This window comes from Paramacrobiotus metropolitanus, unplaced genomic scaffold, assembly GCF_019649055.1.
Source record: "Paramacrobiotus metropolitanus isolate TYO unplaced genomic scaffold, Prichtersi_v1.0 Parri_scaffold0000011, whole genome shotgun sequence".
Taxonomy (NCBI): Eukaryota; Metazoa; Tardigrada; class Eutardigrada; order Parachela; family Macrobiotidae; genus Paramacrobiotus; species Paramacrobiotus metropolitanus.
Window position 1 is genome coordinate 1,101,410 of NW_026570231.1, and position 19,645 is coordinate 1,121,054.

General features: G+C 40.3%; 3 protein-coding genes and 2 long non-coding RNA genes across 10 annotated transcripts; 2 read left to right on the plus strand and 3 right to left on the minus strand.

The window, feature by feature from the left end:
• Window positions 1–109: 109 nt before the first annotated feature.
• On the plus strand, window positions 110–2,001 carry LOC129583707 (COP9 signalosome complex subunit 7a-like). Its single transcript, XM_055475642.1, has 8 exons — window positions 110–267; window positions 396–560; window positions 711–786; window positions 854–948; window positions 1,041–1,243; window positions 1,316–1,421; window positions 1,489–1,601; window positions 1,660–2,001. Exons 2-8 carry the CDS (start codon window positions 408–410, stop codon window positions 1,697–1,699), a joined length of 786 nt encoding a protein of 261 aa, XP_055331617.1. The 5' UTR covers window positions 110–267; window positions 396–407; the 3' UTR covers window positions 1,700–2,001.
• Window positions 1,870–7,830, minus strand: LOC129583706 (SEC23-interacting protein-like). Of its 5 annotated transcripts, none has more exons than XM_055475641.1 (15): window positions 7,368–7,830; window positions 6,948–7,142; window positions 6,427–6,518; window positions 5,587–5,794; window positions 5,308–5,501; window positions 4,682–4,816; window positions 4,459–4,615; window positions 4,237–4,378; window positions 4,064–4,166; window positions 3,791–3,896; window positions 3,532–3,708; window positions 3,021–3,229; window positions 2,857–2,962; window positions 2,376–2,745; window positions 1,870–2,309 (listed from the first exon to the last, which is right to left on the minus strand). In XM_055475641.1, exons 2-15 carry the CDS (start codon window positions 7,129–7,131, stop codon window positions 2,198–2,200), a joined length of 2,295 nt encoding a protein of 764 aa, XP_055331616.1. In that variant the 5' UTR covers window positions 7,132–7,142; window positions 7,368–7,830; the 3' UTR covers window positions 1,870–2,197. The 5 variants fall into 5 exon arrangements, with proteins under 5 accessions (XP_055331616.1, XP_055331613.1, XP_055331614.1 ...); XM_055475638.1 differs by having other exon boundaries at window positions 6,948–7,153; XM_055475639.1 differs by having other exon boundaries at window positions 7,343–7,830.
• On the plus strand, window positions 6,898–18,941 carry LOC129583705 (dynamin-like). Of its 2 annotated transcripts, XM_055475636.1 has the most exons (15): window positions 6,910–7,049; window positions 7,104–7,147; window positions 12,728–13,512; window positions 14,452–14,525; window positions 14,601–14,750; window positions 14,808–15,011; window positions 15,264–15,471; window positions 15,699–15,893; window positions 15,972–16,116; window positions 16,378–16,584; window positions 16,680–16,837; window positions 17,066–17,492; window positions 17,550–17,705; window positions 17,771–18,012; window positions 18,264–18,941. In XM_055475636.1, the coding sequence occupies exons 3-15, from the start codon at window positions 13,343–13,345 to the stop codon at window positions 18,589–18,591; spliced, it is 2,664 nt and encodes an 887-aa protein (XP_055331611.1). In that variant the 5' UTR covers window positions 6,910–7,049; window positions 7,104–7,147; window positions 12,728–13,342; the 3' UTR covers window positions 18,592–18,941. The 2 variants fall into 2 exon arrangements, with proteins under 2 accessions (XP_055331609.1, XP_055331611.1); XM_055475634.1 differs by having other exon boundaries at window positions 6,898–7,049; window positions 17,066–17,705.
• On the minus strand, window positions 9,185–10,185 carry LOC129583708 (uncharacterized). Its single transcript, XR_008689810.1, has 5 exons — window positions 9,949–10,185; window positions 9,859–9,891; window positions 9,436–9,612; window positions 9,306–9,357; window positions 9,185–9,235 (listed from the first exon to the last, which is right to left on the minus strand). It is a non-coding gene; the product is annotated as an uncharacterized LOC129583708 (long non-coding RNA).
• LOC129583709 (uncharacterized) lies at window positions 10,709–11,786 on the minus strand. The gene is made up of 3 exons (XR_008689811.1): window positions 11,563–11,786; window positions 11,322–11,389; window positions 10,709–10,768 (listed from the first exon to the last, which is right to left on the minus strand). It is a non-coding gene; the product is annotated as an uncharacterized LOC129583709 (long non-coding RNA).
• Window positions 18,942–19,645: the final 704 nt, after the last annotated feature.

Genomic DNA, 19,645 nt, shown 5'->3' on the forward strand with positions numbered 1-19,645 from the left:
CCATGATGCCATCCGCTCCGGGATCTGGCTTGAAGTGCCAATGCTGACTGCTGAGTACTAAATGTTCCGTGCAAGACTCGGCCTTAGTCCAAGTCAGTCGCATGAAAAGTTGATTTTGTTAATTTTTGAAAAAATTAAAAAGTTCTTAATTTCTTTTGGCTTCATCATAAGTATTGTTATCCATCGAGTGCAGAATTATTTTTCTCGTGATCACAGCATTCAGTTTTAGTACTTACTCTTTACGGTGTATTAGTGCTGAGCCGATGGGTACCGGACTTATGTTCACTGAATACTGATAGTAGTGAATACTGCATAGTGCATACCGTACACAGGACAGTATAGTGTGCAGTGTACTCGGAAGAACTGTTCGGACCTGAAATTCGCACATATTGCAGTCGAACGCGATAATGGAGGGAGAATCGCGAGGACGTCTTCCTGAAGTGGAAGTTTTGCTGAAGAAGGCTAAAGGACGTATGGCAGCAGATTTGATCAGACAGCTTACGGAAATCTCCGACGTCTATCGCTTTCAGAACTACTTAGTGCTCCCTAACATACAGGACGTAAGTGCACGCACGACATGTGGACCTGTGGTCACTGTCAGTAGTTCCAGCTAGCTCCCAGAAGTTCGGAATTACGGCTCCAGCTAGCTGAATTACGGTTACACCAAAGGCAAAATTCAGTTCAATAAGCATAATTGTTTGCCATTTTAGCTCCGGAAGACAGATTACTTGCCCGCAGTGCAGCTGCTGACGCTCTTCTCATCTGGAACCTACAAGGTGTTTGCTGGTGAGCTCTAAGAAAAAATTTGCAGGAATATTGAGGAAGCGTGGATAACAGTATGTATGCAATGCAGGAAATACCGGAGCTTATCCAAGTCTGTCAAACAAGCAGGTGTTCAACTTACGCTGCTTATCACTTGCGTCATTGGCGAAGCGTTCCTCTAGCCAGGTATTATTATTCTTTTTTTAATTCTACGGATAGCAAATCGCGTTAACGTTTTTCTAGTGCTATTAGCAATGTCTTTGTGGTAAATTTTGTAGAAGATCTCGTTCCGCATCATCGAGGAGGAACTTGGACTGGGCGATCAATGGCAAGTGTTCGACTTCCTCATTGAGGCGCTGAATTACGGTTACATCAAAGGAAAAATTGACGAAGCGGCTCAGATGTTGTACGTGGAGGATTTCGTCACTCGCGACATTGAGCCGGACGATGAAAAGATGGTTAAGGCTAAACTCACCACATTGTAAGCGGTGCCTTTGATTTTTTAGTTGGGTGTAAGGGGTTTGGTATTTTTTCTGCATATCATGTGTTGCAGCATGATGGCCTGTCAGAACACCATGGAAAAACTAAAGTCGGAAACTGCCAGGGTTGAAGAATTTAAGAAACAAGCCGAAGCCCAGAAGAAGCAGATTGACAATAAAGTATGCGCATGTACGGTCCTTGTGCCAGTTTGCACGTTATTACGTCGAAATATTTATTTGTTTCTAGATTGAAAACGTCAAGGGCTCCATGGGCGATGACCATCACATGGTGGCAGATGAACTTTACCGTCCGAGAATGGAGAATGTGTCCAAATTTTTTCGGAGCAGCAAACCAAAAAGGTATCACATTGACTGTTTCTAATTGGGCACACGTGCGTAGCTGGATCTGTGATTGCAGCGCATCCAGAGGTGGTTCATCCAAAATGGGACGCTATTAGAAGAGGAAGTTTCCTGTCGTCAGTGAGTTTGAACGGATTTTCTCATGCCTGACCGCTGAAATTTCTGATTTTGTTTCATTTATTGTTTGAATTATTCTCTTTGTTTGGAGTCTTTCGGAATAGTTCATTAGCATTCGGATTGGCGCAGTTTTGCTCAGTCATTGTAGATACAGTAACTTTCGTTATTTGGAATACTTCTGCATTTAATTCCCGAACCCTTTGATAAAACAGTTTCCAGATTCGCAAACACCAGAAAAAGTTACAAAGAACAGATGAAAGTGCTGAACTGTGGGTCCGTACTGCGTAAAAGCACAGGAAAACAATTTTTACTTTACAAACTGGCCAACAAATTATGAGCACATCATATAATAAATCTCAACGAAAATAAGGCAACCGTCCCCTTCGAAACGGAAGTTAGGAAAAAACCCAAATAAAGGCAGAAACGGATGAGCATTTTTAATTAATCACTTTCGATCACCGGTTCACAGAACTCCGGTCCTAGATATACTGATGCTCTTCTTCTTCACTGGATTCTGGCGAAAGCGTCAGATTATCTTTCTCAATATCAATCATTGTACGCAGCATCAAGAGCAGAGTGTCCTCAGAATCCCTAAACCGAACAAAATTCGATGTAAATCACGAAATGCAGCTGAATGGCACCTATGCTAATACTGACCAGTAAACCGCATGGCTGTTAAGGGCAAACAGGTACTGGTTCAAACTTTCCAGAGGTGCTTCCTGTAGCACATAGTCCACGCGGTTTCCACCATTTAGGGATCCAAATTTAGTGATCTTTGGTGCTTCTCCATTGACTGATCGCCTCGATGGTACGGGTGCAGCTGGCCCCAGAGTATTTTTCGGTCGCTCTAATCGTTCCTCTGATGGAGATGTGACATTCACACCTTCCTGTTCCCGGTCACGAGATTCGGCGCGCCTTTTTCCAATGAAATTAGAGGCACTTGTGGCTAAGTTGGACAGCAGTTTGAAGGGGTCCAGTAGACTGGATTTAATTGTGGAAGCCGCCGTAGCAATATTTTTCTGCACCTCTGTCAATAATCATATCCATTAAAAAGCAACTAATTTTGTTATATTTTTTCTTTGAAGTTGAGGAAATTCTAATCAACTTAAAAGGAAATATTGAATCAAGATCTGCGTACCGAGATGCATTCGCTTGCGACCTTTATGGTGTTCGATCACAGAAGGCGTGACTTGGCAAGCTTCAGGAATAATCAGCGGCTCAATACGATAAGCCACAGGATCATTCTGCAAAATAAAATAAATTCACATCCATTATCACACAAATCTTCCACAGCGTACACACCGGATGGAAAATATTTAAAAAACGCGGACAGGTTGGTAGACAGTAATCCTCTCCAATCTTGGTCACGCCCCGCACAGCCAAAAACATCCCCACGGGAGATCCGATAGCAAAGAAGCATGAAGGGTGAAACTGCAGTCGTGGGTATTGAACGGACGGATAGCCAGCGCCGGAGAAAGCAGGAACTGTGTATGGTGCCGAAACTCGGGATTCTTATTAATGAAAACAAAAATGTCATATTAATGCACGCCAGAGCTACTAGATGTAACATGAAGGCTCAATTCATGGTCAGCAATAAGGAATATGGAAGCAAAAACACAATTATTGTCACAAGCAGCAGCAGAAAACATTGTTTTTGTCTCTTTTAACACCAAAGATTCCCGAAAAATTTTGTATAAGATTTATTTGAACTAATTTTAGTGTTCGATAACACTATAAGAAAGAAGTCAGCGCTGCAACTATTTTTTTATACAATTCACAACTTGTGCGAAAGACTGCAAATCGGAAATCCTACCATGACGTTCAACCAGTGGCCGACTTGTCCGTGGCTCCATATCACCGACTAATGATTCCGTCAGCGTTATTTCCCTTTGTACAGTGGAGAAGTCGGTATCCATCGGGTTTTCCTTTTGCCTGGATGGTGGATTTGGATCAGGCTGGTGCGATAGCATATCGAACAGCACGATCGAGCCTTTGAACACAAAGTTTGCACTATTAATGTTACCATATAAACGATACATTAATGAGTAATATGATAAAAATAAAATCTTCACCTAAGCTATGGCCGACGATGGAAACGCTCCCTTTGTATCCAGGATTTCTATCGAGAAACAGGTTATACAGGCGATTCATGTCATCGCCCACATGATCTGCAATGAGCTACAAAGAAAAAACGATCCAATCAAAAGCAAAAAAGTAAGTCAAGTGAAAACGAACACACACACGCACACACCACGGAGCGCAAATGGTAACTGGCGTAGCAACACCCATTCTGATGAGAGCAAGAAGTGCAAAATTATTTGAAATTAAAGGGTCGATTATCTTACCCTGCAATACATCGGACTAGCATAAAACAGGATGTCCAGCACATAATCATTGGCGAAATATCGCACGATCGGTATACTTGGCAAAGTAATTCGTTTTATTCGGCTAAAAATAACATATAAACATGTTCTCGATCAGAAGTTCACAATTTATACAATACAAATTCCTTACATACTTTTCGAGTTCTGCATTATCGCTGTGCAGAATACCGTGCCAATTAATAGGGATAAATTCCACACGGAAACTCTTTCCTTTCTTGCCAGCGAAATTAAAATGCTCAGCGATTAAATTTCTGGCCATGAGTCTGTACGCATCGACTATAATGAAAAAAACTTGTTAAGAAATACAGCACAAAACACAGTACAAAATATTATGTAGAATGAAATATAACGCATACCACACTGATTCAGTGTGCGCCATTTTAAGTCGCAATATGAACCAATTCCATGGGAAACGAAGACAAGATGGTCAATTGGCTCCCATTCTCCTTCATCCGGAACACAGATTCCTTCCCAACCACGTTTGACAATCTTTTGATTTTTGTATAATGTTTCCTATGATCAACCATAAAACTCGCATACATAGAAAGCGTCAGCCATTTCCAAAACACGTCTACGTACAGCCATATCCGCCCAAGTCTTGGTGGAGTCATAATGTATCATTGTTGTCTCGGAATGTAAGACAATTGTTTCTCCACCAGGTAAATCAATCCGCTTTTGCCATTCTCCTGTTCGGCAAATCAGCTTGTATTCACCCTAAAATATTGCACTTGATGAGATGGCCAAATAACCTAACCGTAAGTATCTCCATAATTATCCTCCATAATTATCAAGTTCGAAATGCTCCTTATATTCTTCCCAATACAGACGGCAAGGTTTATGCAAACTTCGCGCCATGATATTGCCACAAATTTTTTCGACATTCGAAATACATTATAAACATCATAAATTGTATGTAAAATAGTTCAGAGTTCACAACAGTTTTTATTTACTGATAAATTAAACATACGGAACGTAAAAATCAAAAATGAATAACAACAGCCAAACGTCAAACCCAATCAATGATCTACAGTGACAACATTTCGCAGATAATTTGGAAACTATCCTGAATAAATAATTAACTTCAATTTTTGCAAAACGTTGAACCCTGTAAATTATTTTCATTTTCGAAGAAAAAAAATAATTTCATTCAGTATGGATTACGGAATATTCCATCTACTTCAATTACGAAATTCGAATCTACTCACCTCCAATTTTTCAGCAACAGGTTCTTCGTAAGGCACCCATGCTTCTCCAGCTGCTTTCCAAAACCATGTGCCTCGACGGACAGGATAAGCTTCTTCATCCCAGTAAACGGCAAAGAGACGCTTCTCCTTCAAGCTAACATCATAGCGTCCCCCCTGTGTAGGCACCATTTCCACATCACCTTCGCCGCGCTTATCTGTTGAAACCAATACTCACATTTGAACAGCGAACTCATAATCAGAATCCGTCAACTCAGGGTTTTCATGGAAGGCCATTCTTACGTTTGTGGTGCGCTTCTTCCAGACGGCCACTGTCATACATTGTGAACGGCACCCAACCATCTTTGTGATTCTCCTTGCGACAGAAAAACCAATGACTCTTGACGGGTGTATAGGGCAAAACAGCTGGACGGGATAAGAGTCCGTCCACATGGTCCTGACTGTGCTCCATGAAGTCGCTGTTGCTCCAGGTGCTTACGCGCGACCGAAACTAGATATCGATAAAAACCGCTGCAGTTATCCGGTCATGCGCATCAGGATTTATTGTCCGAATAAATTTTGGCGAGAATCAGCTCTAGCGAGCACATAAATTTGTAAAAATGTCTGATCACACCAACATTATTGTGTCACAATTTTTGAAACCAAAACATGTGCAGTATGATCGTATGCCATTGCCAATGTGTATGTAGCTATGCTGTCAATGCATACAACTGCATTACTGCGTACTCGTCCGCAATCAGTGAATCAGCTGTCATAATATACCCCGCCAGATGCACCGTGCATTGATGCGCTAGATCGTCCATGCGATGCACATAAAATTTTCTTTAAATCTATATTTTTATCTCTTCGCTGTCCACTATACAGTATTAACGTACTGTGTTTAAGTTAATTTTGAAATCGCTTGATTGTTACCAAGTTCACTGCCGAAGAAAATCTGGATTGCAAAATTACTACGTGATAAAACTTATTTAATCCAAGCAATGATTGAATACAGATACAGTACCGACATACCGTATCTTATTTTGTACACGGTCATTTAATGCAAATATAATAAAACCGAACCAAATCGGGTGTAATAAGTATTGCAGAAATTTGATTATAGTTAGGTAATAGTTTTCTGACCTGTTCTGCTGGTTCGCTTTCAGTTCTTCTTTTTCGCGAATTTGATGAACATGTGCATTGTCCTGACGGGGCCGATGATAGACTGGAGTCATCTAGTAATATTAAGAAGGTCACAAACTCGTACCGGCAAATAGTGAAGGAGTAACATCCATGGAAAAGTGCGTTAGGTAAAATTAAATAAGCTAAAAAATTGTGAATATCGAACAAATGTTAAATTGTACATTAGTTCATACAAATTTGCAGTCTAACAGGAAGGTGCATGACCAGGTTATAATTGGTAAAATACGCATGGCGCAATAATCAGGCAAGCGGCATGTAGATAAGTATCGCATTTATGTAGAAAAGCCGTAGTTGAACTCATATTATATATATGTCGTTAGATTGGTACAAATACATGTAGAAGCGTTTAGCCTAATCGTTGATGTTCGTAAAATTTGCAAAGCGCTTGCATTAATTGTAAGAGTAACCGAGGAATCGAACAAGAACATCATACGGCTAGGTGCACCGTGCATGTGGCATACCGAGATTGCGAAAAACGGGATACGGTGCTTCGGTGGACAAGGCCATACTGTATTTCATGAGATCCATCATGGATGAACTTCGACGTGTCAAGCGGGGACGAGGTGAGTTTCGTTGTTCACTGTGCTTCCAGTAAGCCTCAACTGATTCCGGGATAGGTGGTGGTGATTCGGGGACGGAATCCATTGCCGATTTTGCTGAAGTGAGTCTGTGCATTAGATCATTTGTCAAAGTTCAGTAATGTATCAGCCGACATCCAGTGTTACGCAATGCAAATGTAGATGTTGTTAGAAAACGTATTAAAGTGCTGCATCTGTGTATTTAACATAGCATAATAATATTGTACTCGTATTAAAGTTCAATTTTATATACGCACTGCTTTATATTGCTCGCTTACCGGAAAGTTCCACCCAGCTACTTACTGTATGTTAATTGGTCGTGTTCGATGGAGGAAATTTATTTGGTTCGACTATCGAGTCATTCACTTACAGATGATGATGAGTTATCGTGGACTTTAGAAAAATCTTTGTTCTAACGAATTGTTAATACTGTTGTACGTATTTCGACAATGCCGTCCATAAAGCCAGATGTTGTTGTTTTTCAGCCATATTTCATTCGGGAGATAAGCGTAAAGCATACCACACGTTACTAACAGTTACAACAGCATTGTTTACTTTTACCAAAAATCCTAATTAACGGGTTAAAATTATCGACTACACACAAGCAGTAACGCGACTGAAAAAAACTCGACCTTGAGTTTACGAAAACTTCAGTGCACACAGGTGCGATCGCTGCACATGGGAATTCAATTACAAACTGCAGCTTGAGTTGTGCTTTGATAGGATCAAAAGGGTACTACAGTTGTAGTAAAGTATTGCGTTTACACTGTAGGTACATGTGACTTAAAGACCCGAACCCGATGCCGATATCATTGCAGACGACTCTAAGATCGAACTTTGTTGTAAAGTCGAAAGTTCCGGTTTTAAACTACGAACTCCATCGCAATGCCGCCAATGCGTACACGTACTAACGATAAGAAGTATGAACACCTAACGGGCGGTCACCTCGGAGGAGGCGGCCAAGTGGCAGGCGGTTTAAGAGTTAGAAGCGCCACCTGGTGTTTGTATAAATGATTGAATGTGGGTTAATGAAAAAGAATGGTTAATGAAGTTGGAAGTATGGTTGTGCGTAGGACTCTGATAGAGACGTAGCTCAGTTAGTTTATAACATACATAAACTAACTGAGCATATTTATGACATACACCTGACTCTAAATCCCACCTCCTACGAGCTGGCAGTAAGTGTGGGTTGGGAGCAGTTGGGCGCATACTTATAACACACACCTGACTCTAACTGCTACCTCCTACGAGCTGGCAGTAACTGTTGGTTGGGCGCAGTTGGGCGCATATTTATAACACACACCTGACTCTAAATACTACCTCCTACGAGCTGGCAGTAAATGCTGGTTGGGCGCAGTTGGACGCATATTTTAAAATTTACACGTCTTAATTTTTAATTTTATTTTCACTTATTGTTACCACACACCAGCTGACTTTCGGTTTGTGTAATCGGTATGAGTACCGATCAGGATAGCATAATACAACTGTTCTTTTCCTTAAGGCCGTTTTGTTCTAATGCATATTTTGTACTCGTACCATGATAATTATTAAAGGTTCTCAGCTACCAGTAAGTTGTTACTTGAACTCAGTAGGTCGCATATTTATAAAATATTATGATCTACTCAAACTTGAAAACAAGAAACTGCCTTATTTATTTCGTTCTTTATTTATTGGTAACTTTAAAAGTTAATTACTACAAAACCAATACAAAAAAACAAAATAATAGTGTATTTCAGTAAAAGAAAAATACTAAGATACAAACTTTACAAGTATTAATCGAGTAATTCAACATAATTACATCACATAGATACTAATACCGCACCACCACTGTCAGATAATAATACCACAGATAACTATAATGCACTTAGAAAAAATGGTATAATGGCGGTAATAAATTGATGAATCACTCAAATAACAACAATAAAAATGAAAAGGGTTGGTCCATCTCAAAGTAAAAGCAACGGTTCATGCTATTCCATTCATTTATTTCGTTTCTTCGGAGTTCCTGTATAAACAAATAAATGATAAAGAAATAAATTTAGAAAAAATAAATTTTAAATTAATAATTATATTTAAATTCTTACCAACAGATCGTTTGCTGGATTCAGGCTGCAATGCGCTTGTATTGTCGTCATTGACAACAATATCCATAGCACTTCCTGGAATTTCGTCTATCAAAATAAAAATTCATTATTAATTTTGAATATTAATAATTGATTTATTCTCGTAAAAAGGTTATACCTGGCTTTTTTTCTTCCATATACGTTATGCTGATTGTTTCTTTGCTCCGACCCTATATATTTTATAAAAATTAAAAATTATAACTTGTGTTATTATCTTGTTATATTTATGAAACGTTTTTATTACTAACTTCAATATTAGTATAAGCCTGTTTCAGTATGACGCGATATTGCTTATTCATAGCTGAGAAATCGGGAATCCCAATCAATCCGCTTTGATGCGCAGCAGCTGAATGTCCAAATAATTGCTGTTGAATTTGATTATGTCCCACAACATCCACAACACCACTGTCGTCAACGATTTGCAACTATAATAACAAAAGAATTTATAATATAAATTATGACCTTATGCTTCATGACTATCGTAATTACAGTTACTGGCTTGTAGACAAATGTAACTTCCGATGGTTTCGGCTCAGTCAAGGATAATAATTAACCATGATTTTATTAAGATATGAACTGCCAAATATTTGTTTTTTAATCTGTTTCTTAGGTTTCTAACTCTTTTCACACTTGAGCTTAACACTTCTTTTTTCCATCTTTGTATAACCTACCCAAATTCTTGTCCCCCACTTTCCTTTGAATACCTTAAAAAACCAGTAAATAAAACTTTTTGCACAATCAAATTAAATTAAAACACTTACCAATAATAACCATACACCTGAAATGGCATGTATACAAAAACAACTCCAACATACAACCAAACAACCGGAACAAAAAGCGGAATGAAAATCATGTTCTCCAAATTTTTCCGATTTTCATCCACAATAAAAACATTTGTAAACCTCTAAACGGAACATTGCACCCACCTGTCTCTCATAACTCCAACTTCACTTGCCAATCTCCAAACGAATCAAAATACCCTAAAATACTGAATGATAGGGAACATTACACCCACCTGTTTCTTCAAAATATTTATTAGCTGTAGTAAAATAAAAATCCCTAAATACAACAGACTTCACATCATACGGATCGTTACACCCACCTGTTTCTTCAAAATATCTTATTCCCACACAAATAATCATTCATCCATAACTATATTTACTCCATAATATACCCAGATTCAAACCATAAAACCAGTCAACTTTACAGTACATTATACGCACCATGTACTATACAATAAACCATACGGAACACTACATCCACCTGTTTCTTTAATTTGATTTTATCAACTACAATATCTACACAACATAACTCCATAATGCCAAATAAATTTCCTATAATGCCACTTATTCTTTCTATATTTTACCACAATATCCTTTTCCATATTTTCCGTAATATATTTTCTATTTTCCTTCATATATTCCATATTTTCCTTTTCTTACATAATATCTTTCATCATTTATTAACATAAATATTATTTCTACCACCCTATTAATCAACTCACTATACCTTAAGATAATTTTCATTTTAACTTCTGCCTATCCAAATCACTCATTTCCAACTTTTTTTGACAGTCTGAAACTAAATGATGATATAACATCTAAATAAATCTTTCGTAGAATCAAATCAATTTCCTTACTTAAATCGTACCGAAAGTCCTCTAAGTTCAGCGCCAATGCAAAAATGTATCTGTGTTCGTTACGAAAGGTTGTTACCAAAGGTCATTACGAAAATGTTCCTAGCTCGTTATAATTGTAGGTTAAATTATTGATAATGTTAAGCACTAAAAGTGCTACTGGTAGCACGTTAAAAATTATTTATCTTTCACACAAGCGAAAAGCTGCTGCGCTCCGGTCTGCCAATGCACACCTAGTTTTTCTACTTTATAAACGTACTCTCAATAGCATCTACACACCAAACATCCGAATATACAGATATACTGTATAAAATTGCAAGAAAAAATTAACTAACCTCCTTAAAACTCTCGTTTTAAACCACACTGCCATAAAGTCAAAAGCCAACCAATACTCTATTTATTCCTTAATATCTCTTAATCTATTTAACTTAAGAAACCAAATACATTAAAAAATTAACAATAAATAAAAAAATTTCACTATAAACAAATATTCCTTACTTGTCACAAATCTGCCAAAATCCCTTCAAACACCTCTTCCCGGGCACTCCAAATCACTCTCCACCTTACTACAACAACCTTTACTATCAAACTATCAAATAAAATCTTACAACACAATCCAGACAACAAACTTCTCACAACTTCCCTTAACCAACTAAATTTCCACCGCACTCCGATTTCCTTTTATATACCCACAGCACACTATACTTCACAAAACCACCAATCACCAGCAAATACCTACCTCCCCCATCCGATAACTTCCAATCCAAAATCATTTCGTCAGAGAACTTTAAAAGCGGCCTCATTTATATCGAAACACCCAACCCGAAAATCGTCCTTGACAGGACACATATGGCTAAACTACTGCTTCTACAAAAAAGACTACCCTTACAAATTCTACACAACAGAGCCATATGGTCTCGGGTGCTAAACACCCTCTGTCGCAGTGGCAACCCCACCGCCTGCCGGAAAACCTGCCTTTGCGCTGCTGTATTTTCCCGTGCAGCGTAGTTTGCAGTTGCACATTGCACCTACCGCTACGTACTGTAATAATGCATCGTACCAAACCGGAAGTGCAATGACAAACGGTGGAAGTGTCTTTGTTATGGAATCGGTATATCTATAATATTCGGGATGTGACTTACAGCCGGTACACCTGTACAAACCTATAAAAAGTCTTCCCTTTAATAGTGTCTTTTATGGGTATTATTCCCAAGTTACAGATGTAAAAAAAATTTTACAAAGTGTAATATTTCAACTGTAGGAAAGTTCATGTTCATACAGTAACACAGTAGGTACACAGATTCGGTCGAAGACAGTTCAAGACACATAACGTGTTAAAAAACGTAAAGCTGCCGTTTTGCTAATTTTCCGCTCTTTCTGTCCTTTCGGGATCTATATAGTTCTAGGAATTTGGATTACCATAAAATACAAAGCAATCCAGTTCCATATTGCATCAAAAACATAAAATACCGTTACAGAAGAGCTGGTTGAGGGTAAGAAACCCTAAGACGAAACAATTATTCTATGCGTGCTACAACCCGGCATTTTTCAAAATTCAAAAAACCACAGGAATGTGGAATTTTGGGCAAGTTGAGTCACACAACATCGACAAATGTAGACGGTCGAATAACTGAAAAATTTCGTGGAAATTCGCCGCCGGTGTCTGTTCACAGTATAGGCACGAGTACGCTATAGTAGATGCTGCGTTTCCTCGCTGGATCAGATCTGTTGTTGATCCCGGAAGGGCCACTGGAAGTGAATCACTGCGCGTTGTTCCGCATTAATTTTAAGAGGTTTAATTTGTCGACGTGCCGCTATCGCGTTACAGCAAAAGCATTAAAGCGAGCAAACTAATTGTTGCTGCTAACATACAAATTATACAAATTATTAATGTTTGTGATTAGAATGCCGGTCCCGCCTTTGCCCATCATGACAGCGATAACAATCGGCAATTCGCCAGACCGAAGACAACACAATTTAAATGCGTGCCGCGCTACACCACGCACTGATGTTCACAGCATATTCGGGACTCATTTTGATTTGTGTACAATAAACCTGACGCCGGATTCATCGCGTACGACTTGGATCTCCGCTTTTACCCTATGGCAGTTGTTTGTCTGTTGGAACCGTCCGGCTGATGTGGTTGTCGTACGAAGCAGGGAATAATATTGAACCGAACAGTATTCAACGATCGTCGATATATCACGCGGAGCAGGGAATCAGTAGAGAGGGAAATGGATGAGTGCGCTGAGAGTCCTGAGCTGTCAGCCAGCGCTGCTCAACAGTAGGCGCACATGTGATGCATAATAGTCCACCGCGCCTTGTCATTCCGCGCAGTTCCCTTTTCCCGCTGCATGCGCTGTTTCCTTCTGTGATCCCTGGCAGTGTGGCGCTCCCTTTCCAGGGTCCATTGTGCGGATCTGTAGCTGCTGCTATCGCCGAGCGCAACTAGTCACCAATCGGTTGACCGTGTTGCCATTGTTTTAATTTTGAGCCTTTCCATCGCATTCCTCGTAACAATGGCGGCACCGGGCAACAGCGGGATGGAACAGCTGATCCCCATTGTCAACAAACTGCAGGATGCTTTTGCCCAGTTGGGTGTGCCCTTATCGCTGGATCTGCCACAGATTGCTGTGGTCGGCAGTCAAAGCGCCGGAAAAAGTAGTGTCTTGGAGAATTTTGTCGGCAGGTAAGAAACGCAATTGCTTTCAGCTTTCTTTAGTTCAGGGAACGGGCACATGTTGGGCTTACTGGAGATTTAAAGCACTTTGCGATAAGCCTACATTTTTGGCTTGGTCGTTACAGCGTATCCCAGTCAGTTTGTTAGGAGTGTGTGGTCTTCTGTGTTGTTTGAAAATCGATTGTCGCAGGCCGGAGCGGAAATGCGCTTTCCCATGTGCAGGGTGTTTCGTTGAAGCTTTGGGCTAGCCGCGTAGTGTAATTATGGATGAAATCCTTCAGATCGAGTTGTTGTACGATGACTTAGCAATCACAGTAATCGCCAACCAGACTTGTTTGTTTTTTGTTTACGCACACTACGAATACATCATGCTATTAAATCACGATTGCTGTTTCTAGTTGAAATTCAGTTAATTTTGATTTTGAAATAAAGTCTTTCTCGCTGGCAACGACTACCGGGTGATGGGAACTGCGTAATACTAGTAACATGGCTATGTAGTACTTTGCGCGTGATGTAGTGAAAATGAACTGAATAATTTTGTTTTGCAAAAGGAATTAGCTTACTGAGCATTATGAATACAAGTTTGGCTAACTATATCGTCACTCAGATCGCAAAAAAATGTCATAAAAGATGTAATTAGGATAATGTGACGCATCGTCCGGTAATCGTCATATACAGTAGAGCAATAAATTATCGCATAATCAAAAGTGGCCTCAATTTGAGTACAGCTTGTACAGTGTACAGGTTACATAACTGAGCCGATATTTCGAGGCGCCGAGGAAGTTACAGTCTTTGTGGTTCTTTGTAGTATTTTAAGATGTCAAAATTTTATGAAGAAACACTTATTTGTACTTCCAGTGTTATTAGGTTAATTATTTAAGTAAGGAAGCCATAACGTAAACGTGTTTACTTAACGTGTCGTCTACTTAATCCCCGATTGATTTGCAGAGATTTCCTTCCTCGAGGCTCTGGAATCGTTACACGTCGACCTTTAGTGCTGCAGCTAATTAACAGTCCAACCGGTATGCTGGTGTTTTCTTACAATAAACTGCGCAAATTTCAGTATTATAATTTTTGTGCATTGTGATTTGCTTTAGAATATGGAGAATTTCTACATCAGCGCGGCAAGATATATCAAGACTTTGATGCGATACGTAAGGAAATCGAGGATGAAACAGAACGTGTTACGGGTAGCGATAAAAACATTTCACCGGCTCCCATCAACCTCCGAGTGTATTCGCCACACGGTAACTGGAGAAAAATTCTACATTTCTATGCTTTCCTAGTTTTTAACGTTTTTACAGTGTTGAACCTAACGCTGATTGATCTTCCTGGCATGACCAAAGTGCCCGTTGGTGATCAACCGATTGATATTGAAGTTCAAATTCGCAACATGATTCTGACGTTTATTTCTAACGAAAACTGCCTAATTTTGGCTGTATCTCCGGCCAACTCGGATCTCGCTAATTCGGATGCGTTAAAAATTGCAAAGGAAGTTGACCCAGAAGGTTAGCACTTGAAGCAGTAATTTTTAACTGCTGCTTAAATACTTATTTATAAATTGCTTGTTGGTGTAATTTTTAACTACTTACCTGATAGAAAAAATGTTAGGTGAGTATCCGTTTTAAAGAAATTCCCGTGGCAGTTGCGCTTTGTTCATTTCGAGTGATGCACAAAGAAGTACTCGTACGGTATATCACATTTACACAGTATTCACGCTCTTCGTGCTTCCGTACGTTTTATCGATGGTTTTCGTTTAGGACTGCGCACAATTGGCGTTATTACCAAACTGGATCTTATGGACGAAGGCACGGACGCACGGGACATATTGGAGAATAAACTGCTGCCTTTGCGCCGTGGATACATTGGCATTGTTAATCGCAGCCAGCGGGATATCGACGGGAAGAAGGACATCAAAGCCGCACAAGATGCGGAGAGAAAATTTTTCATTACGCACCCATCTTATCGGTAATTGGTAATTTTAGCGTCTGGACTGATGGTCCAGACATTTAAAAAAACCACTCACTCTGCATATGCAGTACAATTATAACCGGCTTTTGTATTCAAAGAGGAAATTGCTGAACGAATAGCTGGCCTAAATGAGTAGACAAAAGTAGTATATGAAAAAGCAGTTTGTCGAAAAAATGAAAGCGATTAAGTATAAGTAACTGTCACTTCACACATACAAATTTTAGACATATTGCCGAACGAATGGGAACATCTTATCTCCAACGCGTCCTGAATCAGCAGCTCACCAACCACATTCGTGAAACTCTTCCTGGTCTACGGGATAAACTGCAGAAACAACTATTAGCCATGGAAAAAGATGTGGCCGAGTATAAGAATTACCGCCCAGATGATCCTGGTCGTAAAACCAAAGCGATGATGCAGTACGTTTGCGATTAGTAATTTGGATTGATTCCACAATGCGTTGTATTGCTTTCCTAAATCTGTTTTGTGTGACGCAGAATGATTCAGACTTTCGCTGTGGACTTCGAAAAGAACATTGAAGGGAATGCTATGGGAACAGGTGAAATCAACACACTGGAGCTGTCAGGTGGTGCAAAAATCAATCGCATCTTCCACGAACGATTTCCATTTGAAATTGTCAAGGTGCGAAAAGTTTTTTTATTGCTTAATTCGACTAATTTAGCTTGTTCGATTTAGCTTGCTCCTACGACTTGTTGAATTTCAACAATTGTTCGTATCTTTCTAAATGAAAGTCGACGAGTTATATTGTTAACAGAATGCGTGAACGAAATTCTGAAATTGGCGTATTTAGCTAACTGGATCCTTATTACCGAACTGAAATATTTACCTTCTTTCCCGTTTATTTAGTAGTGATGGCATGAATAATAACACTCTTTTGTACAGATGGAATTCGATGAGAAGGAGCTGCGCCGCGAAATTGCTTATGCCATCCGCAATATCCACGGCATTCGCGTGGGATTGTTCACGCCTGATAAAGCATTCGAAGCCATGACTAAACGACAAATTGCCCGCTTAAAGGAGCCATCACTGAAATGTGTGGATTTGGTGGTAGCTGAATTATCCAGTGTGATTCGCCGATGTAGTGAACGGGTACAGCTCGACCTAATCCATATATGTCGTCGCTTGTGGATGAACGGGTGGTATTAGCATATTTCCTTCACATTCTTTCTTGGTACCTCTTGCAGATGAATCGATATCCTCATCTACGGGAGGAGATTGAGAGGATCGTTGCGCAACATATTCGCGATAGGGAGCAGTTCACCAAAAATCAATTGAACCTCCTGGTTGAGATCGAGCTGGCTTACATGAATACCAACCACGAAGACTTTGTTGGTTTTAGCGCGTACGTAATGCCGGTAACTGTATCGTAGCGTTGCTATAAAGGTCACCGTTGCCGGTAACTGTCTTTACCTGTTCGATGGTGCAAGGCGTGCAGCGTACTGTATAGTAATCATTGTTCAAAAACCAATCAGAATTACCGATGGCTTAACTAAGGATAGGTTATAACAAAATAATTAAAATTTACTTATCGTAAATTGCCTTAAATCGTGGCAATGTACTTGATCTATAGTGCAGCTGCTACGAGCGGATCAACAGACCAGTCCGCAGCCCAAGCAGTGAAAAAGATCGGTAACCAAGTTATACGAAAAGGCTGGATGGCGATACACAATTTCAGTATAATGCGCGGTGGCTCGAAAGAGTTCTGGTTCGTGTTAACCAGCGAAAGTTTAGCGTGGTTTCGGGACCAAGAAGAGAAGGATAAGAAATTCATGCTGATGTTGGATGGGCTAAAACTGAAGGATTTGGACGCGGGTTTTCTATCACGCAGGCCTATGTTTGTAATTTTCTATCCCGATGGCAGAAATGTTTACAAGGAATTCAAGCAGCTTGAGTTGTCCTGTGCCAGCCAGGATGATGTGGACGGCTGGAAAGCGTCCTTTTTGCGGGCGGGTGTGTATCCGGAGAAGCGAGTAGAGGAGAACGGTCCACACGAAAATGTAATAAGCATTTTTTTGTTTTATTTCGAAATATTGCATGACCGTTCTTTCTTAAAGGGCATGGATGGTTCGGCGGACACCGCGTCCATTGATCCACAGCTGGAGCGTCAGGTGGAAACGATTCGCAATCTTGTCGGTTCATACATGCAGATTATCAATAAAACAATCAAAGATCTCGTTCCGAAGACCGTGATGCATCTGTTAATGAACGAAGTATGTATTAGCAGAGCTTCAGTCTTGCTTCTGTGGAAAACGTCCTCTAATAGAGGCTATTCTAGACTAAAGAGTTTATACACGGTGAGCTGCTAGCTCAGTTGTACTCCACAACCGATCAATCACAGTTGATGGAGGAAAGTCCCGAAGAGTCCCGGCGGCGCGATGAAATGTTGCGGATGTACCATGCTTGTAGTGAGGCTTTACGAATCATCGGTGATGTGTCCATGCAAACGGTGTCGACACCCCTACCGGCTCCCGTTGCCAATGATTGGCGTATTGGATTAGATCCCGGCGGCGGCGGAGCGTAAGTGTGCATTGTGCAGTGTCGCAATTAGGTTTCGGTTGGAACGTAGTAACTGGTGTCTGCAGTTTGCATATTCATCTACTTTTTGCTTGAAGTGTTTAAAAGTGCACGTATTAATACTACAAAATACGTTAGAATGATTGAAGCCATAAAATCAATCATCTACGACACTTGTTCTACATAGTGGCTGGCTAAACTTGCATTTGTATATGAACAAAACAACAAATAAACATGTAACGAAACAATTGCAGTCGGCGTCCTCCACCTTCACCGCAGCCCGTTCGACCTCCTGGTCCAGGTCTTCCACCCGGAGGGCCAGGCGGTCCCCCGCCACCGCGTCCAGGCGGCCCGCCACCACCGGGCTTCCGTGGACCACCGCCGGGAGGGCCCCGAGGTCCTCTTCCACCAGGCATGATGCCACCGGGTATGCCGCCCATTCGACCGGAACAGGTGCGAGCCGGCCTGCAGATGGCTGGCCAGATGATGAACATGATGCAACAGATGGGCCCGGGTGCGCCTCTCGTGCCGCAGCGACCCGGCCAAGGGGCTCCCCCGCCGCCTCAGAGAACTCCGCAGTGAGCGGAAGATTTATCATAGGATTGTTCATGTGGTTTGATTATTTTATCCTGAGATTGTCTTGTACTAGTGGATTTTACCGCGCATGAGAGAAATAGGAGGCACTGCAATAATGATTGTATTGTCCGCTTGTATTGCTGGAGTTGATTATGACCTATCTGTGGAACAGAAAGTATCGCATGTGTACCAAGTGTTATACAGTTTTGTGCGCTTTAATCGTCTATTTGGCTACAAGTGCTGTGATTTGATTTTAAAGGTTTAAAGTATTTCTTTGAGGTATGGCTTTATCTGGAGTATTTATTGCATGAAGCGCTAATGGTATGGGAGACAATAAATAGCTGGTATAAGTGGAATGTAAGACGTAGTTCGGATAGCACGAGATAACAGCGGTACCTCACCTGAACAAGAACTCAACAGTTGAGTAAAAAAATGTTTGCTAAGCGATTTTTATCACCATCAATCGATAGATGTTTATTAATGGTGGTTTAGTATTATATTATTAGCGTTATATTATTAGTATTATTAGAATTAGTATTATATTAGTATTAGTGCTACTTTAAGATTCAGTGACCTGTGCGTCAGCCGACAGGTAAGTACAACTTTTCACATAAGTCAACTTAGATTATACCCGTATTATGCTTTGAAATTTCATTGTAGAACGAGTCATATACCGCGCGGCTGCACATAAAGGAATTGGGCATGCGCTTTACGACAGAGCCGCATCTTCAGTTCTTCTGAACTTCGACACCGTTTTTCGGTTTTCCATTTATGAATCCACTTATGAATCCTTCTACGTCTTGCAGTCCTTACTGTATGGCATAAATTTTATCCGTGCTTTGAATTTTTCGTGAGAAAATTGCTTTATCTTTTTGCCATTTTGGTGGCAAATTGTTGATGTGCTAAATGCAGCCAGTCGAGGCACAATTGCTCAAAAGTCTGAGTCAATGAGGAACGATAATAACGTCCTGGTATGGCAGAATTATAATTATACATGTGGTTCTTAAGTTCAGCCTAGTTTCTCCAGTGCAAAGGTACTCACTCGTATACTAATTTATAT

Coding starts and splice junctions, on each gene's coding strand:
- LOC129583706 (XM_055475637.1), bottom strand. CDS start 7,161: ATGCACAGACTCACTTCAGCAAAATCGGCAATGGATTCCGTCCCCGAA. Junction 6,519..6,947: donor TCCCGTTTTTCGCAATCTCG/GTATGCCACATG, acceptor TAATATTACTAG/ATGACTCCAGTCTATCATCG. Junction 5,502..5,586: donor GGAAGAAGCGCACCACAAAC/GTAAGAATGGCC, acceptor TGGTTTCAACAG/ATAAGCGCGGCGAAGGTGAT.
- LOC129583705 (XM_055475634.1), top strand. CDS start 13,343: ATGGCGGCACCGGGCAACAGCGGGATGGAACAGCTGATCCCCATTGTC. Junction 16,117..16,377: donor TTCCATTTGAAATTGTCAAG/GTGCGAAAAGTT, acceptor TCTTTTGTACAG/ATGGAATTCGATGAGAAGGA. Junction 18,013..18,263: donor GATCCCGGCGGCGGCGGAGC/GTAAGTGTGCAT, acceptor AAACAATTGCAG/TCGGCGTCCTCCACCTTCAC.
- LOC129583707 (XM_055475642.1), top strand. CDS start 408: ATGGAGGGAGAATCGCGAGGACGTCTTCCTGAAGTGGAAGTTTTGCTG. Junction 787..853: donor AACCTACAAGGTGTTTGCTG/GTGAGCTCTAAG, acceptor TATGCAATGCAG/GAAATACCGGAGCTTATCCA. Junction 1,244..1,315: donor AAGGCTAAACTCACCACATT/GTAAGCGGTGCC, acceptor CATGTGTTGCAG/CATGATGGCCTGTCAGAACA.